Raw genomic sequence first — 22188 nt, 5'->3', positions numbered from 1 at the left:
TACGTCGACGATATTCTACGCCTCGTTTTGTTGCCTTTCATGGCCAGCCAGCCTTGGCTCATATTTGAGCAAGATATTGCCTTCCCACACACAGCGACAGTTTCTAATGTTTATTTTCGTGTTTGCCAAACCCTACCTTGGCCAGTAAGGTCGCCGGATTTCTCCACAATTAAGAACTTTTGGAGCATTATTGACTGGGTCCTCCAACCAAAACAAGATTTTGACGATCTAAGGCACCAGTTATATAGAATTTTGCACATGTCTCACAGGAGATATCCAAAAACATAATTAATGACAAGCCGAATATTTGCTCGAAGAATCCACGGGTATACTGCCGGTTCATAGTGTGCAACGGGCACAATATTTCGGCGATCAGACATGTCGCCATCGTCAGGTATGCTGACGAACTGAGCTCCTGAGGGCGGGCGGCCGATTTAAATCCTCAAACCCCGTGGGCCGGTCTCTCCGCCGTCCGCGCCCGCGCACCGGCTGTCGCGATGACGTGGGCGTCGGAATCTGTCGTAGCGTCGATGTGCTTGCTGCGTCCGACCTGGTCGCCAGTTCGTACTTCTTACTGAGAGTCTTCTTAATTACATTCAATGCCATGTCGCAAGCCTTGCTGAGATCGTAGCCGCAGTCTCGGTTGATAAGATCTTCCCTTGTACGAATTTCGATAGCCTCCCTTATAACGCTGTCCCAATATTTAGAGGTCTGAGATAGGATCTTGGTACGCTCATAATCCATCTCGTGTTTCTCAGACAAACAGTGCTTTGCTACCGCCGACTTATTTGGATATTTCAGTCGAGTGTGCCTTTAATGTTCCCGGCAACAATCTTCGATGGTGCGTTCTGCCTGTCCGATATAAGTCTTCTCATACTCACAGGGAATTTGGTATATGCCGGCCTTCCTCAAACCGAGGATCATAAGACATATCACCTCAGAAACAAAATAATACTGTAGCAGATCCGAAGAAAGGACGTCGCTGCCAGTGGCAGTGAGCTTGGCGAGGGTGCTTCGTGCGCCTACTGCGACCTGTCATGTACTTGAGTTTGTATACGTCTCTTTGCCAGTGCCTCGGTAGTGCCACAGCTCTACACGCACCTAGTGGTTTTGCATCCACCAGTTTGCAGGCAACGGCACTGATCGAAATCGGCAAAAGTACTATCAGGAGGGAGGGAGCTTATTTTGCCGACACCACTGTAACGCCAGCCTTACTCTTCAAATCAAGATTTTCTGTAGGTTTCAGGTGATCTGAAAGTAGGCACTGAAGTGAGGATCACTCCTATAGACCCTCCGTTGGAACTCCTCTACTCCTCCCCCAAGCTCGAGAATGTAGAAAAGACTTCTTTGAGAAACGAGAGGTAGGATCGTAATATTTGCCATGATGTATCTCTTGCAAGAATTTTACATGTTAAACCTCGTATCCTTACCAGGTGCCGGAATTTTAGAATATTACAATCAGATGTACTATGATATTGTGTACAGTGATATTGCAGTCGCACAGGCTGATATTGGTACCGTACGAGTTCTTTTACAGGGTGTCCTATTAACGTTGACACCCAAAGTTTGACAAACTGTCCTATACACCGAAACAAGGATCTCGACGGATGACAGCATGCACAATTGGTGTAATTAGACTGAATTACTTGGGCCCCTCAATTTTTCTACCTGCCGAGACTGGATCAAAGGCAGAACGAGTTTGCTCACTTCCTACATTTGACTGGAAATCTCTTGAAAGTACCACTGTGAAATGTTATCGCTTCTTCTTATTTTCATTCAAACACTTCGTAAAAATACTCCTGAAACGTGTAATATGTATGTTCGATCTTACCGCCGAATCAGTCTCAGGATGTTTTTCATGTAGTGAATCTGAATCTTCGCTGTGCAGGAAGACCTCGATCCAACATTTAACACTTACACTGGAAACAAAAACAAGTGCTAAATCAGTAAAAGCCCCATTTGTGAATTATAGTTTGAAATAAATCGACGATCATTCTAAACCCTTTGAAACATTTGACGTAAGGTAGCCATCAGTAAACCAGACAAAAATTAAACGAAAAGGTAATGGTAATGACTGGATATGAATAAACAATGTTTACATGGAATTTTTTTTTTAATTTCAGTTCGGAACCGTGACGCAGTAAAAGTTCAGATAATCGTTTAGCTGTGTAGCTGATTTTTGGTATCAAAAAAATCTTACTCTTACTGCTACTATCTCAATCTTTCCTACCCACAGCTGCTGTCTCTTCCGTCTGTCACTATCTCTGTCTTCCTCGTTTGTCACTGTAATACACTTCTGGCCATTAAAATTGCTACACCAAGAAGAAACGCAGATGATAAACGGGTACTCATTGGACAAATATATTATACTAGAACTGACATGTGATTACATTTTCACCCAATTTGGGTGCATAGATCCTGAGAAATCAGTACCCAGAACAACCGACTGTGGATGTAACAACGGCCTTGATACGCCTGGTCATTGAGTCAAACAAAGCTTGGATGGTGTGTACGGGTACAGCTGCCCATGCAGCTTCAACACGATACCACAGTTCATCAGGAGTAGTGACCGGCGTATTGTGACGAGCCAGTTGCTCGGCCACCATTGACCAGACGTTTTCAATTGGTGAGAGATCTGGAGAATGTGCTGGCCAGGGCAGCAGTCGAACATTTTCTGTCTCCAGAAACGCTTGTACAGGACCTGCAACATGCAGTCGTGCATTATCCTGCGGAAATGTAGGGTTTTCGCAGGGATCGAATGAAGTGTAGAGCCACGGGTCGTAATAATCTGAAATGTAACGCCCACTGTTCAAAGTGCCGTCAATGCGAACAAGAGGTGACCGAGACGTGTAAGCAATGGCACCCCATAACATCGCGCCGGGTGATACGCCAGTACGGCGATGACGAATACACGGTTCCCATGTGCGTTCACCGCGATGTCGCCAAACATGGATGCGACCATCATGATGCTACAGTCTGGAACCGCGCAACCGCTACTGTCGCAGGTTCGAATCCTGCCTGGGGCATGGATGTGTGAGATGTCCTTAGGTTAGTTAGGTTTAGGTAGTTCTAAGTTCTAGTGGACTGATGACCTCAGAAGTTAAATCCCATAGTACTAGAGCCATTTGAGCCACCATCATGATGCACTAAACAGAACCTGAATTCATCCGAAAAAATGACGTTTTGCCATTCGTGCATCCAGGTTCGTCGTTGAGTACACCATCGCAGGCGCTCCTGTCTGTGATGCAGCGTCAATGGTAACCGCTGCCATTGTCTCCGATCTGATAATCCACGCTGCTGCATACGTCGTCGAACTGTTCGTGCAGATGGTTGTTGTCTTGCAAACGTCCCTGTATGCTGACTCAGGGATCGAGACGTGGCTGCACGATCCGCTACAGCCATGTGGATATGATGCCTGTCATCTCGACTGCTAGTGATACGAGGCCGTTGGGATCCAGTACGACGTTCCGATTTACCCTCCTGAATCCACCGATTGCATATTCTGCTAACAGTCATTGGATCTCGACCAACGCGAGCAGAAATGTCGCGATACGATAAACCGCAATCGCATAGGCTACAATCCGACCTTTATCAAAGTCGGAAACGTGATGGTACGCACTTCACCTCCTGACACGAGGCATCACAACAACGTTTCACCAGGCAACGCCGATCATCTGTTGTTTGTGTATGAGATATCGGTTGGAAACTGTCCTCATGTCAACACGTTGCAGGTGTCGCCACCGGTGCCAACCTTGTGTGAATGCTCTGAAAAGCTAATCATTTGCATGTCACAGCATCTTCTTCCTGTCGGTTACATTTCGCGTCTGTAGCACATCATCTTCGTGGTGTAGCAATTTTAATGGCCAGTAGTGTAGATACGTCTACCGTTATCACCGTCTCTCGCCCACTTTCACTTTCTTCTTCTCTTTATTCCTCTCCCACTGGCTCTGTCTCCTTCACACATTTCCTAGCACTGTTCCGTCGCTGTCAAGTATGTTTCACTGGCACTTTGCCGCTCTCTTTCTCTCACACTGCCATTTCTCCATCGCCCATTCTATACCACAACGCTGTCTACTGTCTTCTGGTATTTATTACCTTTCCGCATCTTCCACACTGCCGCTATCTCATTCTCTCTCAGCATAAGAAAGGGCGAACATGTCCACATGCCAAAATTTTTGGAAAAATTTTAAAGGTGCTGAGGAAGGTTGAATGAGACAGCTGGCACTCTACTTTTCAGTCAGAATCTTTTAAACAGGAGCATGTTCTCCTTTTTTATGCCCCGATAGTAGCATATTTCCCGCTGGTATCTTTCTTTTCCGTGGCGCAACAGTACATCCCACTCACATGAAAAGAACGTTTTGTGGCAGTAAAATTTTGACAATTTATTTGTGTAGAATTCAAGTAACGCAAATCTAATTGCACATCATAGACAGGATATTACGTGCACAAATATTTTCCATGTGCTTCACTATTATGATATGAAGTTGTTATTTTACGTATACAAGGAGACTAAATTTGAAACTCTGTGGCTCCGGGAATGGATAGAGATAGAAGGAAAGTTTTAAAAGTTGTTCAAGAATGGGATCTTAGGCATATTTTGTAAAAAATTGAGCTGTTTGCCGTGCATAGGTGTCTTGCAATCCGCGGCGCGGTTTTGGCACGAAAAAATGACAAAAAACTCTTTTCTGTTATTTTGTAAAGAACCGACTATGAACTGTTGGTGCCTCCATAAGCCTTTACATCCCACCGCAGACCTTCAAATGCAAAAGGATCCACCTGATTTGATCGATTTGCCTAAGCAGGAGGAAGGCAGTAATATTCATTCCTGCACTGTGTACGGTAGGGTAGTAACACTAGGAAGATGCTTCTGTTGGGTATACAAATGGTCACTAGCTCTATAGCTGTCCAGACCATTTGACCATACCTTTCTCTCACCAACAGAATCAGAGATATGAGCATCGAAAAATCTCGTTTCTATACGCGGCCTTTTGGAAGATAGTAGGTAGCGAATGCTGTCGCACGGTTACTGATTATATGGCCTCAAACCTGGCTCCAGTGTGAGAGAGAATTCGTCACACGTGAGAGCTGCCACCAACCATTGCCTCGAATATAACCATGAAATGAAAGACGATGAGACCAGTATCGTGGTGCAAACGCCAACTTTCTGCGACAGCCTCATTAACGAGTCTATCGAAATAAATCGGTCAAAAAACTTGATAAACAGGGATAGTGGCTTCAGTGTGAATAACGCGTGGGTTCCGGAACTCAATTTATTAAAATCTCGCAGGCTATTACATACACCAGAGTTGAAAGACGAATAGAGAATTTGCGTTTCACGGAATACGTAATGAAAAACAGAAGAGCATCAAAGGGCGTAATGGGTGTCGGGAATCGAACTCATCTCTAATTAGCGGCGTGACAGCAACGCAAGTTCACAGACTGGTTCGAGTCGAGGCAGCATGTAGATCTACACATAACAGTAGAACTCGCAGCACCTGAGTAAGATGGTTGGGCCGGTCGTCGAAATGCATAGAACGAAAACAAGAACTCGGCAGAACACCTGGAAGCACACTACCAATTTGATGAAAATTCGTTCTTCAGACGACTCTGTTGTAGCCTTTCATCGATTCCGTTCGGTTTTGGATTGTCCGTCATAAGGGGCGGCAAACCTGCCGACATTTTAGCTGTCAGCGTGTTCTGGCCAACCATCTCCATGTAGGCCGATGAGCATAGCGTAATCACGGTAGGGGTAAGGTGCCGCAAGAGGCTGCATATGGCTACCGCTACCACTGAGAACTGCACTCGCCTGAAGTCTGCTCTTTCAGCCGACTGCTCACCACACGCCGATGCTACTTTGGTAAGAATTGGCGCACACGCCGCCCTTTAAAAATCGAACTTCGTTCACCTTCATGGTCAAACAATATCGCTTCTCTTTATCACAGGGCTGCTTCCAGCGCTTTTTAGCAGTTAGAAATACATGGGGACTTTACGAACTTTCTAATCCCTTATGTGTTCTTAATTAGCAAATACTTAATTCCGAGGTGGACAGGTGATTAAAATGAACGTATCTGAATTGTCGATTGTTGCTGTCCCACTCTGTAATGGCTGCCTCGCATTTCATTTGGCTTCATGGTTCAATACATACAAAAATTAATTTACTGCCTGCGTTTCTGTAGTTTGCTGGCTTCTCTGTCCCTAATTATGAAACACTTTTCCGTCGAAAGACCAACTAAAGGTTCCTCTCTCCAATGTAGCATTAAGAAAACGAGAATGGGGGAATCTTTTAGGTAAGCTCTTATTTACCTGGAAACACCAGAAGGAAGTTACAGTTTGGGCAATATCTCGGACAGTCACCGTAAATAGTATGCCGACATTCGATGTTGTATCATTTTTACTTGATTCTATCCGTATTATTACACTTTTGACGTGATTTTATCCGTATTGCTGACCGGATATTCCATTTCACCAGTTCATGGCTTACGATTCATGGCCCACAATTCAGGTTGCATGTTGTCTATCTATCAACTTCCAGAGGCAAGAAAAGCTTGATTTTCAATATTTCACTTGATTATTGACCAAATTTAAATATTTAAAACGCTGCCCTAACCTGCTCATTAAGAACGTGTTATCGTATGGTGGTGATTTAACACAACAAAACAGGTGCGTATTACAGTTATAGACAGCATGTACGTCTTGAGGAAACGTAACTCTCCGCGGGCAAATACCTACATTACATTCACATATTACACTACTGGCCATTAAAATTGCTACACCACAAAGATGACGTGCTACAGACGTAAAATGTAACCGACAGGAAGAAGATGCTGTGATATGCAAATGATTATCGTTTCAGAGCATTCACATAAGGTTGGCACCGGTGGTGACACCTGCAACGTGTTGACATGAGGACAGTTTCCAACCAATATCTCATACACAAACAGCAGTTGATCGGCGTTGCCTGGTGAAACGTAGTTGTGATGCCTCGTGTCAGGAGGTGAAATGCGTACCATCACGTTTCCGACTTAGATAAATGTTGGACTGTAGCCTATCGCGATTGCGGTTTATCGTATCGCGACATTGCTGCTCGCGTTGGTCGAGATCCAATGACTGCTAGCAGAATATGGAATCGGTGGGTTCAGGAGGGTAAATCGGAACGCCGTGCTGGATCCCAACGGCCTGGTATCACTAGCAGTCGAGATGACAGGCACCTTATCCATATGGCTGTAACGGATCGTGCAGCCACGTCTCGATCCCTGAGTCAACAGATGGAGACGTTTGCTAGACGACAACCATCTGCACGAACAGTTCGACGACGTTTGCAGCAGCATGGACTGTCAGCTCGGAGACCATGGCTGCGATTACCCTTGACGCTGCATCACAGACAGGAGCGCCTGCGATCGTGTACTCAACGACGAACCTGGGTGCACGAATGGCAAAACGTCATATTTTTGGGTGAATCCAAGTTCTGTTTACAGCATCATGATGGTCGCATCCGTGTTTGGCGACATTGCGGTGAACGCACATTGGAAGCGTGTATTCGTCACCGCCATACTGGCGTATCACCCGGCGTGATGGTATGGGGTGCCATTGGTTACACGTCTCGGTCACCTCTTGTTCGCATTGATGGCACTTTGAACAGTGGACGTTACATTTCAGATGTGTTACGACCCGTGGTTCTACCTTTCATTCGATCACTGCGAAACCCTACATTTCAGCAGGATAATGCACGACCGCATGATGAAGGTCCTGTACGGGCCTTTCTGGATACAGAAAACGTTCGACAGCTGCCCTGGAGAGCACATTCTCCAGATCTTTCACCAACTGAAAACGTCTGGTGAAAGGTGGCCGAGCAAATGGCTCGTCACAATGCGCCAGCCACTACTCTTGATGAACTGTGGTATCATGTTGAAGCTGCATGGTCATCTGTACCTGTAGTCGCCATCCAGGCTCTGTTTGACTCAATGCCCAGGCGTATCAAGGCCTTTATTATAGCCAGAGGTGGTTGTTTTGGGTACTGATTTCTCAGGATCTATGCACCCAAACTGCGTGAAAACGTAATGAAATGTCAGTTCTAGTACAATATATTTATCCAATGAATACCCGTTTATCATCTGCATTTCTTCTTGGTGTAGCAATTGTAATGGCCAGTAGTTTATTTGAAAATGAGAGCACTTTGTGACTTGCAACAAACTTTTACATACAGTGTCAAACATTTAGGAAACTTTTTAAGTTATTACATCTTTACTACTATCTGTACTCCCAACACATTTTGCAGACAGTATCCACATATGCCTCTGAACATACCTGCAAAATTATATAATTGTATGACACATAGTTCAAGAGATATGAATTCGTGTACGGAGCGCAAATTACCAAGACATTATTATCCAGTCTTTGGTAATTGAAGAACTTAGAGACTTCGAACAATAGTTGGACATATTTCAAACTTTTTGGAAACATTTTCTCTCGTTCATACTTAACGTGAAATATTTAACACATTAACTGATTAGAGTAATCGGAATTTTTAAGAAGTTTCATATATGGGAGCTAGATTCTTAGTGAAGTGGTGTTTCACCGGTAAAAGTAACGTACGTGACCTTTGTTTGATACTCGCCTCTTGAGTTGCCGATTCAGCGGCGAACCATTTATAAACTGCCTAAGGTTATACACAAAAGGAGATACAAGCCAAACACAGTTTGAAGAATTTAAAGGAATGAATTGTCGTGGACAATGCATTTTTAGATAACTGACGATGTTTTGTTTCAGGGTGCGGATATCATCGTGTTTCCGGAGGTTGGACTGGCGTCCATGGGAGTGCCTCACAACCCAGACGGTACTCCGTCCCTGGCCTTCTACGTCCCTGAACCAGGAGCGAACCCTTGCAACGACAACAGCTCGGAAATAGCACAGGTAAACGCCGATCCGCTGTTTCTACCCTACTTGAGCGTTATCGATAGCTTCCCATTTCCCGAGATTGTGGTAGCCAAGTCGCGACAATGATGCTTTCCTAAAACAAGTATGAAGTCATGTAAGAAAACAAGTAGGTAGTAATCAACAAAACGTTTCGCTAGTACCACACTAGATCTACCAGCTTTTGGTCGTATTGTTGAATGTGTTAAATGGTGTAAGGTTTCCTCTAGTTCACGAAGAAAATTAGAGCTTGAGTTTTGAATGTCAACACTTTCACCATTTGCAGCATGTATTTATTGTATCAACCATAACTGCAGATTCAGCTTTAAGCCATTGCAATGTGGTTTAGCTGAAACTAAGAACAGATCTTAAAGCAAGATATTCCGCAAGAAAGAGACAGACTAATTGTACAGTGCTTACAAGAACCAACCACGTCTGCTAATTATCAAAAATTACTCACGTGCTGAAACACAGCAAATGTCAGGATCCTCAAAATAAATGAACTGGTGTCAGCTTGTACGTCGCTTGGCAGAGTAATTTTTTTCTCTATTGCTAATTCATCCGACGCGCTTCATTTGGCCCGGTGGTGGGCTATCAATAGTACGATCGACTCGTTCTTCGTTCAGAGGATATGTAGTATATGCGGATACAAAAAAAATGTAATAGGTGAGTTGTTTTGACTTTTGTCATTGTAAATTTTAAAACAGTGGTGCTAAAAGGCAAAGCAAAACCAACACGAACACATTTAAAACACGTTGTAGAAAATACGGTCTTGAAAATGAAGCACTGTACCGTTATTGAAAGTTTAAGTACCTGCCGTAGGAAAATCGTCATGCGTTGGAGAGGAGAAGGTTAGGCGTTTATGGGCACTAGGGTGCGTGTATAGGTATGGAGGACTGAAGGGGAGTCTCGACGGAGAAGAACTGGATGTTGCATACACAGGAAAGGAGGAGGAGCTGGGGTTGTGGGTAAGGCCATCATATTAAGGGCCAAAAGGGATAGGTAAAGATAGATAGGCAAAAGAAATGTAGATCTTAGGAGGTGAGGTAGTAGGGAATTATAGTTGGTAGCATTTCGTTGTCAGGGAGAGGGAGACGGTTAAAATTGCATTGGTAGAGGACGTGGCGAGTGTGTTGGTGCAGGATTGATGGAATGAGTCAGTGTAGGAGCGGCAGCGTACTAGGAAGAGAAATTAGAAGGGAGATAATAGGATTATTGGAGTTAGGTTTGTTCATTTAGTAGGTTGTTCGAAGGAGTTCGGTGTGAGTTAGAAGAGGTGGTAAATTGACGAGATGCGATAGTACGGTGGATATGTATACAACACCAACGTAGAAGAGGACTGGTCAGATTAAGATTTTGTGGACGCTTGTAAATGATGACCTAGAAGGCGCTGAGGATGAAGCTGAGCGTGGTTTGTCTTGCAATTATTGCCTGGGTTTTTGTTGAGTTGATTTTGAGGAGACATTAGTTGTGCTAGGAAGTAAACTGATAGACATGAATTTTGAAGGATGGTTGGGATTTCTGAAATTTAGGGTAGAGGACGAGAAAACGGTGTAATCAGCATACTGAAGAAGGTGGGCTGGTGTAGATGGTTTGTGCATATTGTCAGTGTCGAGGACACAAATAATAGGATAGAGGATGGAGCCTCAGCACAAACCCGCGATGGGACTCAAGGTATTGGAATTGGTATTGTTATTAGTCACAAAGGATGGGTGATCAGATAGGACGGATGCAAAAAGTGAAACAGGATTAATTAAATGTAAGTGCGGAGTGTGAAAATAAGACTGGAAAGCCGTAGATGATCATAGGCTTTCGGTGTACATTGTACTCACTTTTAGTGTAAATGATCAAAATACAGTAACACATCACGAGAATGTTTCATAAAACTTTCAGAGGAATTTAGCATTTTTGCTACGTTTAGCGGTATATATATGGAAACATTTCCCAAGTAAGTAGCTTCTTGTATTCAATAAAAGTCTTTATAGAACACCGATCGCGGAAAGATGCTGAAGTCACGGTTTCTATCGAGATACACGAAGATTAGGATCTACAGGAGAGTAATTCAACCTGTCGTCCTATGCGGAGCAGAGACCTGGACAATGACACAAAAGACAGAAAGAAAATTCCTGGCTTTGAAGTTGCTCTTCGGAAAAGGATTTCTGGACCAGTGGAGGACGGAGACATCAGGAGAAAAAGGAAAACCCGCGAATTGTTGGATTTGTACAAATCGCTGGATCTCGGGACTGTCATTACACAGAGAAGACTTAAGTGATACGTGCACGTAACGCGTCGAGAATACCAGATCACCATGCAGGTGGTAGTAGAAGACATCAGAGGCAACAGAGCGAGAGAAAGACCTCGGCTGAGATGTACGACGGTATCAGGGAGGACATGAGAAAGATGGGACTAACTGGAGAGGAATGCGTGGGCCAAAGAAGATGGAAGGGGCCTAACGGCGACGTAAAAAGCCGACAGTGGCTTGTGTGGCCAAACTAGTAATGGGTATAGAGCAACACGACAGATGAAAAAAGACAGAAACTTGCTTCACCGTCTTTACAGCAGTTCGAAAGACTATTGTCAACGCTCACGAAGGCACCTTGATTCAAAAACATATATAACAAAAATACAATTAATTTTGCATATGAAACAAAGTTACCGCGAGTTTTAAAAGTCCAGTTTTATTTTAAACGGAAACAGGACCTGGTGGTGCTGTTTGCCAGTTGACACACAAGTCGTGATTAGATATAAAAGTTTCTTTGCTACAGTAAACGATTGATGAAAAAGAGTACCACTTGCGTTCTGACTGTTGAACTCTCAGGACTAGCTTCATATTTTAACATAATTACTGCGGTTTTCCGCAAGAGATACTTTTAGGGCAGAGCGCCGGTCCTTCCGTTTGATATCGGGTCAAACACGTGTTTCCTTTGTGCCGTAAAGACAGATTCGCTACAGTGAACGTTTCATTTCGAGTTTAAAATTTCACTCTTGAATTCAAAACGCGTTTGCCTTTTGTGTGTTTATTTTTCTTACTTTTGTTTTCAGTCCTGAAAATTAATATTAATAAGGCTTACTATGTCGACTTCTTGGAAACAATTTTTATTGGCCGTGTTGTTAAAGAACCTACCAAATTCAGACTTTTAAAAGAGAACTGCAATGAAAATTGACACCTCTTGATATTTTCGCCCGTCTAATACACCAGTGTTGCCATGATGACGGTAAAAACACTCAAGTATGGCGAGAAACAGCATGTGAACCATTATGAGGTAACTGTCCCTGGTTCGAGAAAACTAATCTGAAAGTTACGAAAGAAAATGTGTTTCCAGTCGATTCCGTATGTGGGATACGAAGTAACTATGAATCGTTGTTTGTACGATATAATAAATTGATGATTTCTGTAGGTAGTTGGTATCATTATTAGATAATCATACCCGAGCATGACAGGTGGAGACAGGTAATTTCTCTGATACAATGCAGATGGTATGATGTGAAAAGTAATGTGGTCATTATTTCCGTTCTGAAGGCAGGTATAATCGCAGCTTGAGCTTACATCTATATGTACATGAAAACTCTGCAACTCACCCAAAGGTGTCTGGCAGAGGGTTCAACGATTTATACTACTTCTCTACCGTTGCACTATCGAACAGTGCGCGAGAAAACTAACAAACAAATATTCCTGGACGAGTTCTGATTTCCCTTATTTTATTAAAATCTACATTTCTCCTTGTGTAGATGGGTGTCAACAAAACATTAGCGCTTTGGGAGGACAACGTTAGAATTTGAAATTTCGTGAGAAGGTCTCGTAGCCACGGAAAACGCCATTGGTTTAATGATTGCCACCCCAACTCGCTTATCATATCTCTGACACTTTCTCTCCTGTTCCCCGGTAATGCAAAACGAGTGGGACTTGTATGTGCATTTTGTTCAAATGGCCATGAGCACTACAGGAGGTCATCAGTACCCTAGAACGTAGAACTACTTAAACCTAAGGACATCACACACATCCAAGCCCGAGGCAGGATTCGAACCTGCGACCGTAGAGGTCGCGCGGTTTCAGACTGAAGCGCCTTGAACCGCTCAGCCACAGTGGCCGTCCTGCATTTTGTCATCTGTCGATCCTATCTCGTAAGGATCCCATAACGGACATCAATACTGTAGCAAAGAACGGAGAACCCTCCACCGTGTTATCCTCAACCTGTAGCCATCACTTGATGCGGATACGGACATTGCTCTCCCAGCGTTGTTAGTTTTCGTGACCAGAGCTGCCACTTCTCAACCAAGTGGCTCCTCAGTTTGCCTCACAAGGGCTACGCGCATCCCCCTCACCAACAGCCCTCGGCAGCCGAGACGGTCACCCATCTAAGTGCTAGCCAAGCCCAACAGTGCCTCACTTCGGTGATATGATGGGAACCGGTGTTAGCACAGCTGCAAGGCTGTTGGCTCACTGATTACAGTATCGGGTCAGATTGAAAAAGATGTCATATAGTGCTGTGTCCTCTGAGGCAAGCTAGACCACAACTGTTGTAACAGGTCTTGATATCCCGGATACTGATACTAAAAGTGTGTTGAAGCCCTAGCTGGTCCCACATGTGTTCTGTCAGCGACTGGTCGGGAAATAGTCCTGGAAACAGGAGCACCCCATCATCGCGAAGGCAGTTCATAGAGTGCCATGTGCATTGTCCTGTTGATAATGGTACCACAACAATGTCGCATTAGAGGTTACACATGAGGACACAGGATGTTCGTGCCGTACTGTTGTATCGTCAGATTTCCCTCAATCAGCCGTGACCTGAAGTGATACCTGATGGTTCTCCACTACTTGACGCCGCAACACCGGTGTTCCTTTCCCAAACATTGTAAGAAATTAATTTCTCTCGAGCACGCCGCCATACTCGCAGACGATGGTCTTCCGGGGTCGTGTAGAATCACTGCTCATAGTCCAGCACGATGCGACGCCATTCATAAGCAACCCGTGCTTTCCGGCCATGCTGCAACACCAAACACAGCGTTTGGGATGGGGTATTAAGGGCAGCCTATCTCTGCGACACAGATTCCCTAGTCCAGCTTCTACTTGTCTCCGAATAATGGGTCAGCATAACACAGAATGTTGCAGAGACTGCATTACTTGTTCTCGGGTGGCAGGTGAATTTGAGAAGCGATTACAAGGTGTCTGGTGCGCGATACGTTGATTCCCTCTTATTGTGGTCAGACGTGGTCGACTGGAATTTTGACGACGAGTTGCCTGCCTTCACCATGCCATCCAGTCTAACACGGGCCAATTGTCGCATCTGAATGTTCCTCGAATCTGGATATTTCATGATGGGATCGGAAACAAAATGCAACCCATAACGAGGCCATTTTCGAACAACGTTACGTGGTGATAACTCTGTCTCACGCGTTTACATAGCGTCTTCATGTCCTTCACAGCGATCATTCATCATCTGACGTTGATTACGCCCTTTATACAGTTATAACCTACTAGACCAGGCAACAATACTAAATACGAACATCACTAATAATACCTGATGGCCATTCTACCTGCCACAAAGTACTGAACTGTAATAATATACATATCTGCCTATGGTATGTATGTGGAGGAATGTACATTGCCATCCGACCATGTGCTTAACTTTTCTTGGCAGGCAGTGCCTTTCCGTAGTGGTAACACTGGTTCTCGTCAGATCACCGAAGTGAAGCGCTGTCGGGCTTGCTTAGCACTTGCGTGGGTCACCATCCCGGTCTGCCGGGTGCTGTTGGCAACCGGGGTGCACCCAGCCTTTGTGAGGTCCATTGAGGAGCTACTTGATTGGGACGTCGGGGCACCGGTCACAAAAACTGACAATGGCCTGGAGTCTGTGTGCTTACCACATATCCTCCCGTATCCGCATCCATTGCCACCTAGGGGTTGAGAATGACAAGGCGTCCGGTCGGTATCGTTGGGCCTTAAAGGCCTGTTCCCAAGGTGTTTGTTTGTTTGTGGAATATGGGAACTCCAACTACACCTCTGCCTGTCACAGAAAACTCGATCAGTAGCCCGTGCTAACCTTGGATCCCGCAACGTACTGAGCAAATGCGTTCTGTGTGATTGTTCCTCAGTTTTCTGCGTGCGTAGTTCTCTCAGCTTAAACCTGTTCCATCAGAGGCAGAATGCATAATACCCATATTAGTCGTTTTTAGTTCATTTAGAACTGCCACGTTTTGTTGGGAAGAGAAAACAACAGCGATTTGCGGAGAACATTCGGGCGGGCGTAGACACTCTTCGGTTAAAATTCGGCTTCCTAACTGCTCCAGTGTAGGGTGCAACTCTGAAAGACAGACCGCAAACGTTGTTCGAAGCCATTCCATTCATTCTTCACGCGCGTGTATGGTCTCAATATGATGGAGACCCAAACCATTAAGCAAAGACGAGCGTTAGACGGCCCATGTAAGTTGGGTCGTGTGAGCAGGTCATGTTTCATAGCTAGCCCTTTCACTTGGTCTCATCCCTCTTCTGAAGTCATGTGAAACGTCCTGTGAACGAGAAACATTTCGAGCGAACCTCCTGCCAACAACTCTCGCTACCTGTGATGTTCGTTTCGGTTTTGTTCGAACGGTTACAAGAGAACTCTGAAGCGTGGCAGTTCGGAAAAGCGACTCTGAACAAGTATTATGAAAGTACCCCTCTTTAAGCAACGCAGAAATCTGTTGTCAAAGCTTTGATTCTACTTCGATTATTTTCATCATTATTTTAATAACATAAAAGTGGAAATCCAAAGATTTCGTTTATAAATTTCGTTTATAAATTTCGTTTATAAATTTCGACTCAGTCGTTTACACATCAGTGTTCCTAATTTCGGATTAATATGTAAGCATTTCTGAATCATCCCAAAAACTTTTACGATAATCACCGAAATGTCCTACATAAAGCACACTGCGTGAAAACTCACAGTTGTCGTAAAACTAACACATAAAGCTTTCCAGTTTAATTAGTTCTTTGAAACAAATAAAGATATTTTGGAAGACTGAGCCATAAATAGATATGCATTCCTTTTTCTTTGTTTCTGTAATGTTTAAAGTTAAACAGTCTGCCTAAAATTAATTTGATCGCAGTGTCCCACATATGACCTTTATAAACTAATTAAACGTTACCTGCCGTACAAAAGCGTTGGGCGATGATATATTATCGCTGTTTATAATATGGCAACCACATTGTCTTGGATGAAATCAGGATGCCATAATGGCAAAGGATGAACTCATCTACGGTACGTCCCACAGTATAATGAAACAAATTGCTAGTATCTATAACGTAACATGTTTCTTTTCCAGTGACATATATTCCAGGATTTTTTCGGAAACCCGTACGAGGAGCGGCGAGAAATCTTTTCAGCATTAAGACTCTGAGCTGAGCTGACTCAACAAAGCCATAGCTTGCCGCACTACCCCACGTCACACTTGTTTAACGGCCACAGTTATTTTATGCTTAGCGCGTTTCGGTGGGATTACGTTTAATTTTCCGAGTACGACCACAGCGGAAATCTCTCTCCAATTTTGTAAGCCCATTACAATATACTTTTATTTTCAGTAAACCAACACAACCGACGAGTGTCACGCACTCTGCCAGTTGTCAGCTGCCACATTAAGACCTGCAGTCACAACAAAGAAAAATAAACAAAACAAATCTTAAGTGTTACGCCAACCAGTCCACCAGATTGGATGGCGTTATTGATTTCATTCGCGTTTCTTGTTAGGATTGTATTCACCCTTACTACACTTTCTGGCCCCTTTTGAACAACAGTGTATCCAATTTTCGGGCACTCGTTCGATACAACTTACGTATCTACAGGACACACGCGCTTTTCGGTTTTTGCAAGTGATTCGTTTCAGTGAACATGCTGTGATCATTCGAGCGTTATACATCTACATCTACATCTACATTGATACTCCGCAAGCCACCCAACGGTGTGTGGCGGAGGGCACCTTACGTGCCACTGTCATTACCTCCCTTTCCTGTTCCAGTCGCGTATGGTTCGCGGGAAGAACGACTGTCTGAAAGCCTCCGTGCGCGCTCTAATCTCTCTAATTTTACATTCGTGATCTCCTCGGGAAGTATAAGTAGGGGGAAGCAATATATTCGATACCTCATCCAGAAACGCATCCTCTCGAAACCTGGCGAGCAAGCTACACCGCGATGCAGAGCGCCTCTCTTGCAGAGTCTGCCACTTGAGTTTATTAAACATCTCCGTAACGCTATCACGGTTACCAAATAACCCAGTGACGAAACGCGCCGCTCTTCTTTGGATCTTCTCTATCTCCTCCGTCAACCCGACCTGGTACGGATCCCACACTGATGAGCAATACTCAAGTATAGGTCGAACGAGTGTTTTGTAAGCCACCTCCTTTGTTGATGGACTACATTTTCTAAGCACTCTCCCAATGAATCTCAACCTGGTACCCGCCTTACCAACAATTAGTTTTATATGATCATTCCACTTCAAATCGTTCCGTACGCATACTCCCAGATATTTTACTGAAGTAACTGCTACCAGTGTTTGTTCCGCTATCATATAATCATACAATAAAGGATCCTTCTTTCTATGTATTCGCAATACATTACATTTGTCTATGTTAAGGGTCAGTTGCCACTCCCTGCACCAAGTGCCTATCCGCTGCAGATCTTCCTGTATTTCGCTACAATTTTCTAATGCAGCAACTTCTCTGTATACTACAGCATCATCCGCGAAAAGCCGCATGGAACTTCCGACACTATCTACTAAGTCATTTATATATATTGTGAAAAGCAATGGTCCCATAACACTCCCCTGTGGCACGCCAGAGGTTACTTTAACGTCTGTAGACGTCTCTCCATTGATAACAACATGCTGTGTTCTGTTTGCCAAAAACTCCTCAATCCAGCCACACAGCTGGTCTGATATTCCGTAGGCTCTTACTTTGCTTATCAGGCGACAGTGCGGAACTGTATCGAACGCCTTCCGGAAGTCAAGAAAAATAGCATCTACCTGGGAGCCTGTATCTAATATTTTCTGGGTCTCATGAACAAATAAGGCGAGTTGGGTCTCACACGATCGCTGTTTCCGGAATCCATGTTGATTCCTACATAGTAGATTCTGGGTTTCCAGAAATGACATGATACGCGAGCAAAAAACATGTTCTAAAATTCTACAAGAGATCGACGTAAGAGATATAGGTCTATAGTTTTGCGCATCTGCTCGACGACCCTTCTTGAAGACTGGGACTATCTGTGCTCTTTTCCAATCATTTGGAACCCTCCGTTCCTCTAGAGACTTGCGGTACACGGCTGTTAGAAGGGGGGCAAGTTCTTTCGCGTACTCTGTGTAGAATCGAATTGGTATCCCGTCAGGTCCAGTGGACTTTCCTCTATTGAGTGATTCCAGTTGCTTTTCTATTCCTTGGACACTTATTTCGATGTCAGCCATTTTTTCGTTTGTGCGAGGATTTAGAGAAGGAACTGCAGTGCGGTCTTCCTCTGTGAAACAGCTTTGGAAAAAGGTGTTTAGTATTTCAGCTTTACGCGTGTCATCCTCTGTTTCAATGCCATCATCATCCCGTAGTGTCTGGATATGCTGTTTCGAGCCACTTACTGATTTAACGTAAGACCAGAACTTCCTAGGATTTTCTGTCAAGTCGGTACATAGAATTTTACTTTCGAATTCAATGAACGCTTCACGCATAGCCCTCCTTACGCTAACTTTGACATCGTTTAGCTTCTGTTTGTCTGAGAGGTTTTGGCTGCGTTTAAACTTGGAGTGAAGCTCTCTTTGCTTTCGCAGTAGTTTCCTAACTTTGTTGTTGTACCACGGTGGGTTTTTCCCGTCCCTCACAGTTTTACTCGGCACGTACCTGTCTAAAACGCATTTTACGATTGCCTTGAACTTTTTCCATAAACACTCAACATTGTCAGCGTCGGAACAGAAATTTTCGTTTTGATCTGTTAGGTAGTCTGAAATCTGCCTTCTATTACTCTTGCTAAACAGATAAACCTTCCTCCCTTTTTTTATATTCCTATTAACTTCCATATTCAGGGATGCTGCAACGGCCTTATGATCACTGATTCCCTGTTCTGTACATACAGATTCGAAAAGTTCGGGTCTGTTTGTTATCAGTAGGTCCAATATGTTATCTCCACGAGTCGGTTCTCTGTTTAATTGCTCGAGGTAATTTTCGGATAGTGCACTCAGTATAATGTCACTCGATGCTCTGTCCCTACCACCCGTGCTAAACATCTGAGTGTCCCAGTCTATATCTGGTAAATTGAAATCTCCACCTAAGACTATAACATGCTGAGAAAATTTATGTGAAATGTATTCCAAATTTTCTCTCAGTTGTTCTGCCACTAATGCTGCTGAGTCGGGAGGTCGGTAAAAGGAGCCAATTATTAACCTAGTTCGGTTGTTTAGTGTAACCTCCACCCATAATAATTCACAGGAACTATCCACTTCTACTTCACTACAGGATAAACTACTACTAACAGCGATGAACACTCCACCACCGGTTGCATGCAATCTATCCTTTCTAAACACCGTCTGTACCTTTGTAAAAATTTCGGCAGAATCTATCTCTGGCTTAAGCCAGCTTTCTGTACCTATAACGATTTCAGCTTCGGTGCCTTCTATCAGCGCTTGAAGTTCCGGTACTTTACCAACGCAGCTTCGACAGTTGACAATTACGATACCGATTGCTGCTCGGTCCCCGCATGTCCTGACTTTGCCCCGCACCCGTTGAGGCTGTTGCCCTTTCTGTACTTGCCCAAGGCCATCTAACCTAAAAAACCGCCCAGCCCACGCCACACAACCCCTGCTACCCGTGTAGCCGCTTGTTGCGTGTAGTGGACTCCTGACCTATCCAGCGGAACCCGAAACCCCACCACCCTATGGCGCAAGTCGAGGAATCTGCAGCCCACACGGTCGCAGAACCGTCTCAGCCTCTGATTCAGACCCTCCACTCGGCTCTGTACCAAAGGTCCGCAGTCAGTCCTGTCGACGATGCTGCAGATGGTGAGCTCTGCTTTCATCCCGCTAGCGACACTGGCAGTCTTCACCAAATCAGATAGCCGCCGGAAGCCAGAGAGGATTTCCTCCGATCCATAGCGACACACATCATTGGTGCCGACATGAGCGACCACCTGCAGATGGGTGCACCCTGTACCCTTCATGGCATCCGGAAGGACCCTTTCCACATCTGGAATGACTCCCCCCGGTATGCACACGGAGTGCACATTGGTTTTCTTCCCCTCTCTTGCTGCCATTTCCCTAAGGGGCCCCATTACGCGCCTGACGTTGGAGCTCCCAACTACCAGTAAGCCCACCCTCTGCGACTGCCCGGATCTTGCAGACTGAGGGGCAACCTCTGGAACAGGACAAGTAGCCATGTCAGGCCGAAGATCAGTATCAGCCTGAGACAGAGCCTGAAACCGGTTCGTCAGACAAACTGGAGAGGCTTTCCGTTCAGCCCTCCGGAATGTCTTTCGCCCCCTGCCACACCTTGAAACGACCTCCCACTCTACCACAGGTGAGGGATCAGCCTCAATGCGGGCAGTATCCCGGGCAACCACAGTCGTAGTCCGATCAGGGGATGCGTGGGACGAGCTGGCCGTCCCTGACAAACCCCCATCCCGACCCCCACAGTGATGCCCATTGGCAACAGCCTCAAGCTGTGTGACCGAAGCCAACACTGCCTGAAGCTGGGAGCGAAGGGATGCCAACTCAGCCTGCATCCGAACACAGCAGTTGCAGTTCCTATCCATGCTAAAAACTGTTTTGCTAAGAACGTCTGAACTAATCTACAGAGAGCGCAAACAAATCGACAAAATTTAAACGGTTATTAAAATACAAGATTGCCTAGTAAATGCAGTAATGCTGCTACTTGCGCACTGCTGACACTGCTCGGCGGCGGAAGGAGACTAAGCGAAATTACACTATTCAGATACTAAAACACGATGCTACACTCTCAAATACTATAATACGCCCGAAATTTATGAACTAAACAATGCAAGTACCAAAAACACGCAAAGAAATTAAGAATTAAACTATATAACAAATGAGTGAGCTAGGAGTATACGACTTGCTGCTCAGCTGCTTATCCAACGGCGGCAGGGAGCACACTGACTGCGACCAACCGACACTGGCCGTTCAAAACAAAACAGTAGACAAACGACTACGCGAATTTACACTATTCAGGTACTAAAACGCGATGCTACAACTCTCAAATACTATAATACGCTCGAAATTTATGAATTAAACAATGCAAGTACCAAAAACACGCAAAGAAATTAAGAATTAAACTATGTAACAAATGAGTGAGCTAGGAGTATACGACTTGCTGCTCAGCTGCTTATCCAACGGCGGCAGGGAGCACACTGACTGCGACCAACCGACACTGGCCGTTCAAAACAAAACAGTAGACAAACGACTACGCGAATTTACACTATTCAGGTACTAAAACGCGATGCTACAACTCTCAAATACTATAATACGCTCGAAATTTATGAATTAAACAATGCAAGTACCAAAAACACGCAAAGAAATTAAGAATTAAACTATGTAACAAATGAGTGAGCTAGGAGTATACGACTTGCTGCTCAGCTGCTTATCCAACGGCGGCAGGGAGCACACTGTATGTATACCTAACAGAGTTTCAGGATTTGCAAATTGACTGTACTCTGCATGATCGGCCTTGAATAGTTTGAATACGTTTAGGTATTCACACTGCTAGAACGCTTGTTATTTTCTCTTCGTAGTTGTTTTGGTGCCCGTGCATTTTAAATACCACATCGGACTGCTCAACGATTCCTGCGTATTATGCGTTGCAGCCAACAAATATAACTGCATATGAAATCGTGTGACTGCACTAATATTTTATTACAATACATAGACATTTTTACGAACGAATCCATTACCAACTGTGAGTTGCATCAGAAAATAAAGACAGTTTCATGATAACCTTATTAAATACATTACATCTGATGTCAACGACACGAGTGGCGTTCAGTCAGTAATGCAATACATTTTTTTTCTCTGCCAGTTTTGGGTTAAAGATGCAAAATTTATTATGGGACATCGTGGAATATTCCCGATCCAGTCCCTATACTTCTATGAAGTTTGGATAAGTGGAAATGCTTTATGTATTCTTCAAATGGTTCCGTTGAGGTGCCTTCCAAGTAGAGAGATGTCATTGTGTTCCTTTAGGCGAAAAATCAAAGCATCGCAGATTAAAGTCTCTTGTCGACTGTCTACGGAGACCTGGCAGTGAACAAAAGCACGGTGA

The 22188-nt window shown here is 44.4% G+C and overlaps 1 protein-coding gene across 3 annotated transcripts in view; it reads left to right on the top strand.

Moving 5' to 3' along the window:
• LOC124615410 overlaps window positions 1-22188 on the top strand; it is a 349233-nt gene that overhangs the window by 255039 nt on the left and 72006 nt on the right. For all 3 annotated transcript variants that reach the window (XM_047143272.1, XM_047143271.1, XM_047143273.1), the window contains exon 4: window positions 8767-8910. In XM_047143272.1, coding sequence (XP_046999228.1) covers window positions 8767-8910 — 144 coding nt within the window. The remainder of the gene's footprint in view (window positions 1-8766; window positions 8911-22188) is intronic.

Source organism: Schistocerca americana, chromosome 5 (genome assembly GCF_021461395.2).
Source record: "Schistocerca americana isolate TAMUIC-IGC-003095 chromosome 5, iqSchAmer2.1, whole genome shotgun sequence".
Taxonomy (NCBI): Eukaryota; Metazoa; Arthropoda; class Insecta; order Orthoptera; family Acrididae; genus Schistocerca; species Schistocerca americana.
Note: the sequence above shows the minus strand (reverse complement) of the source record. Positions and strands in the feature narration are given on the sequence as shown.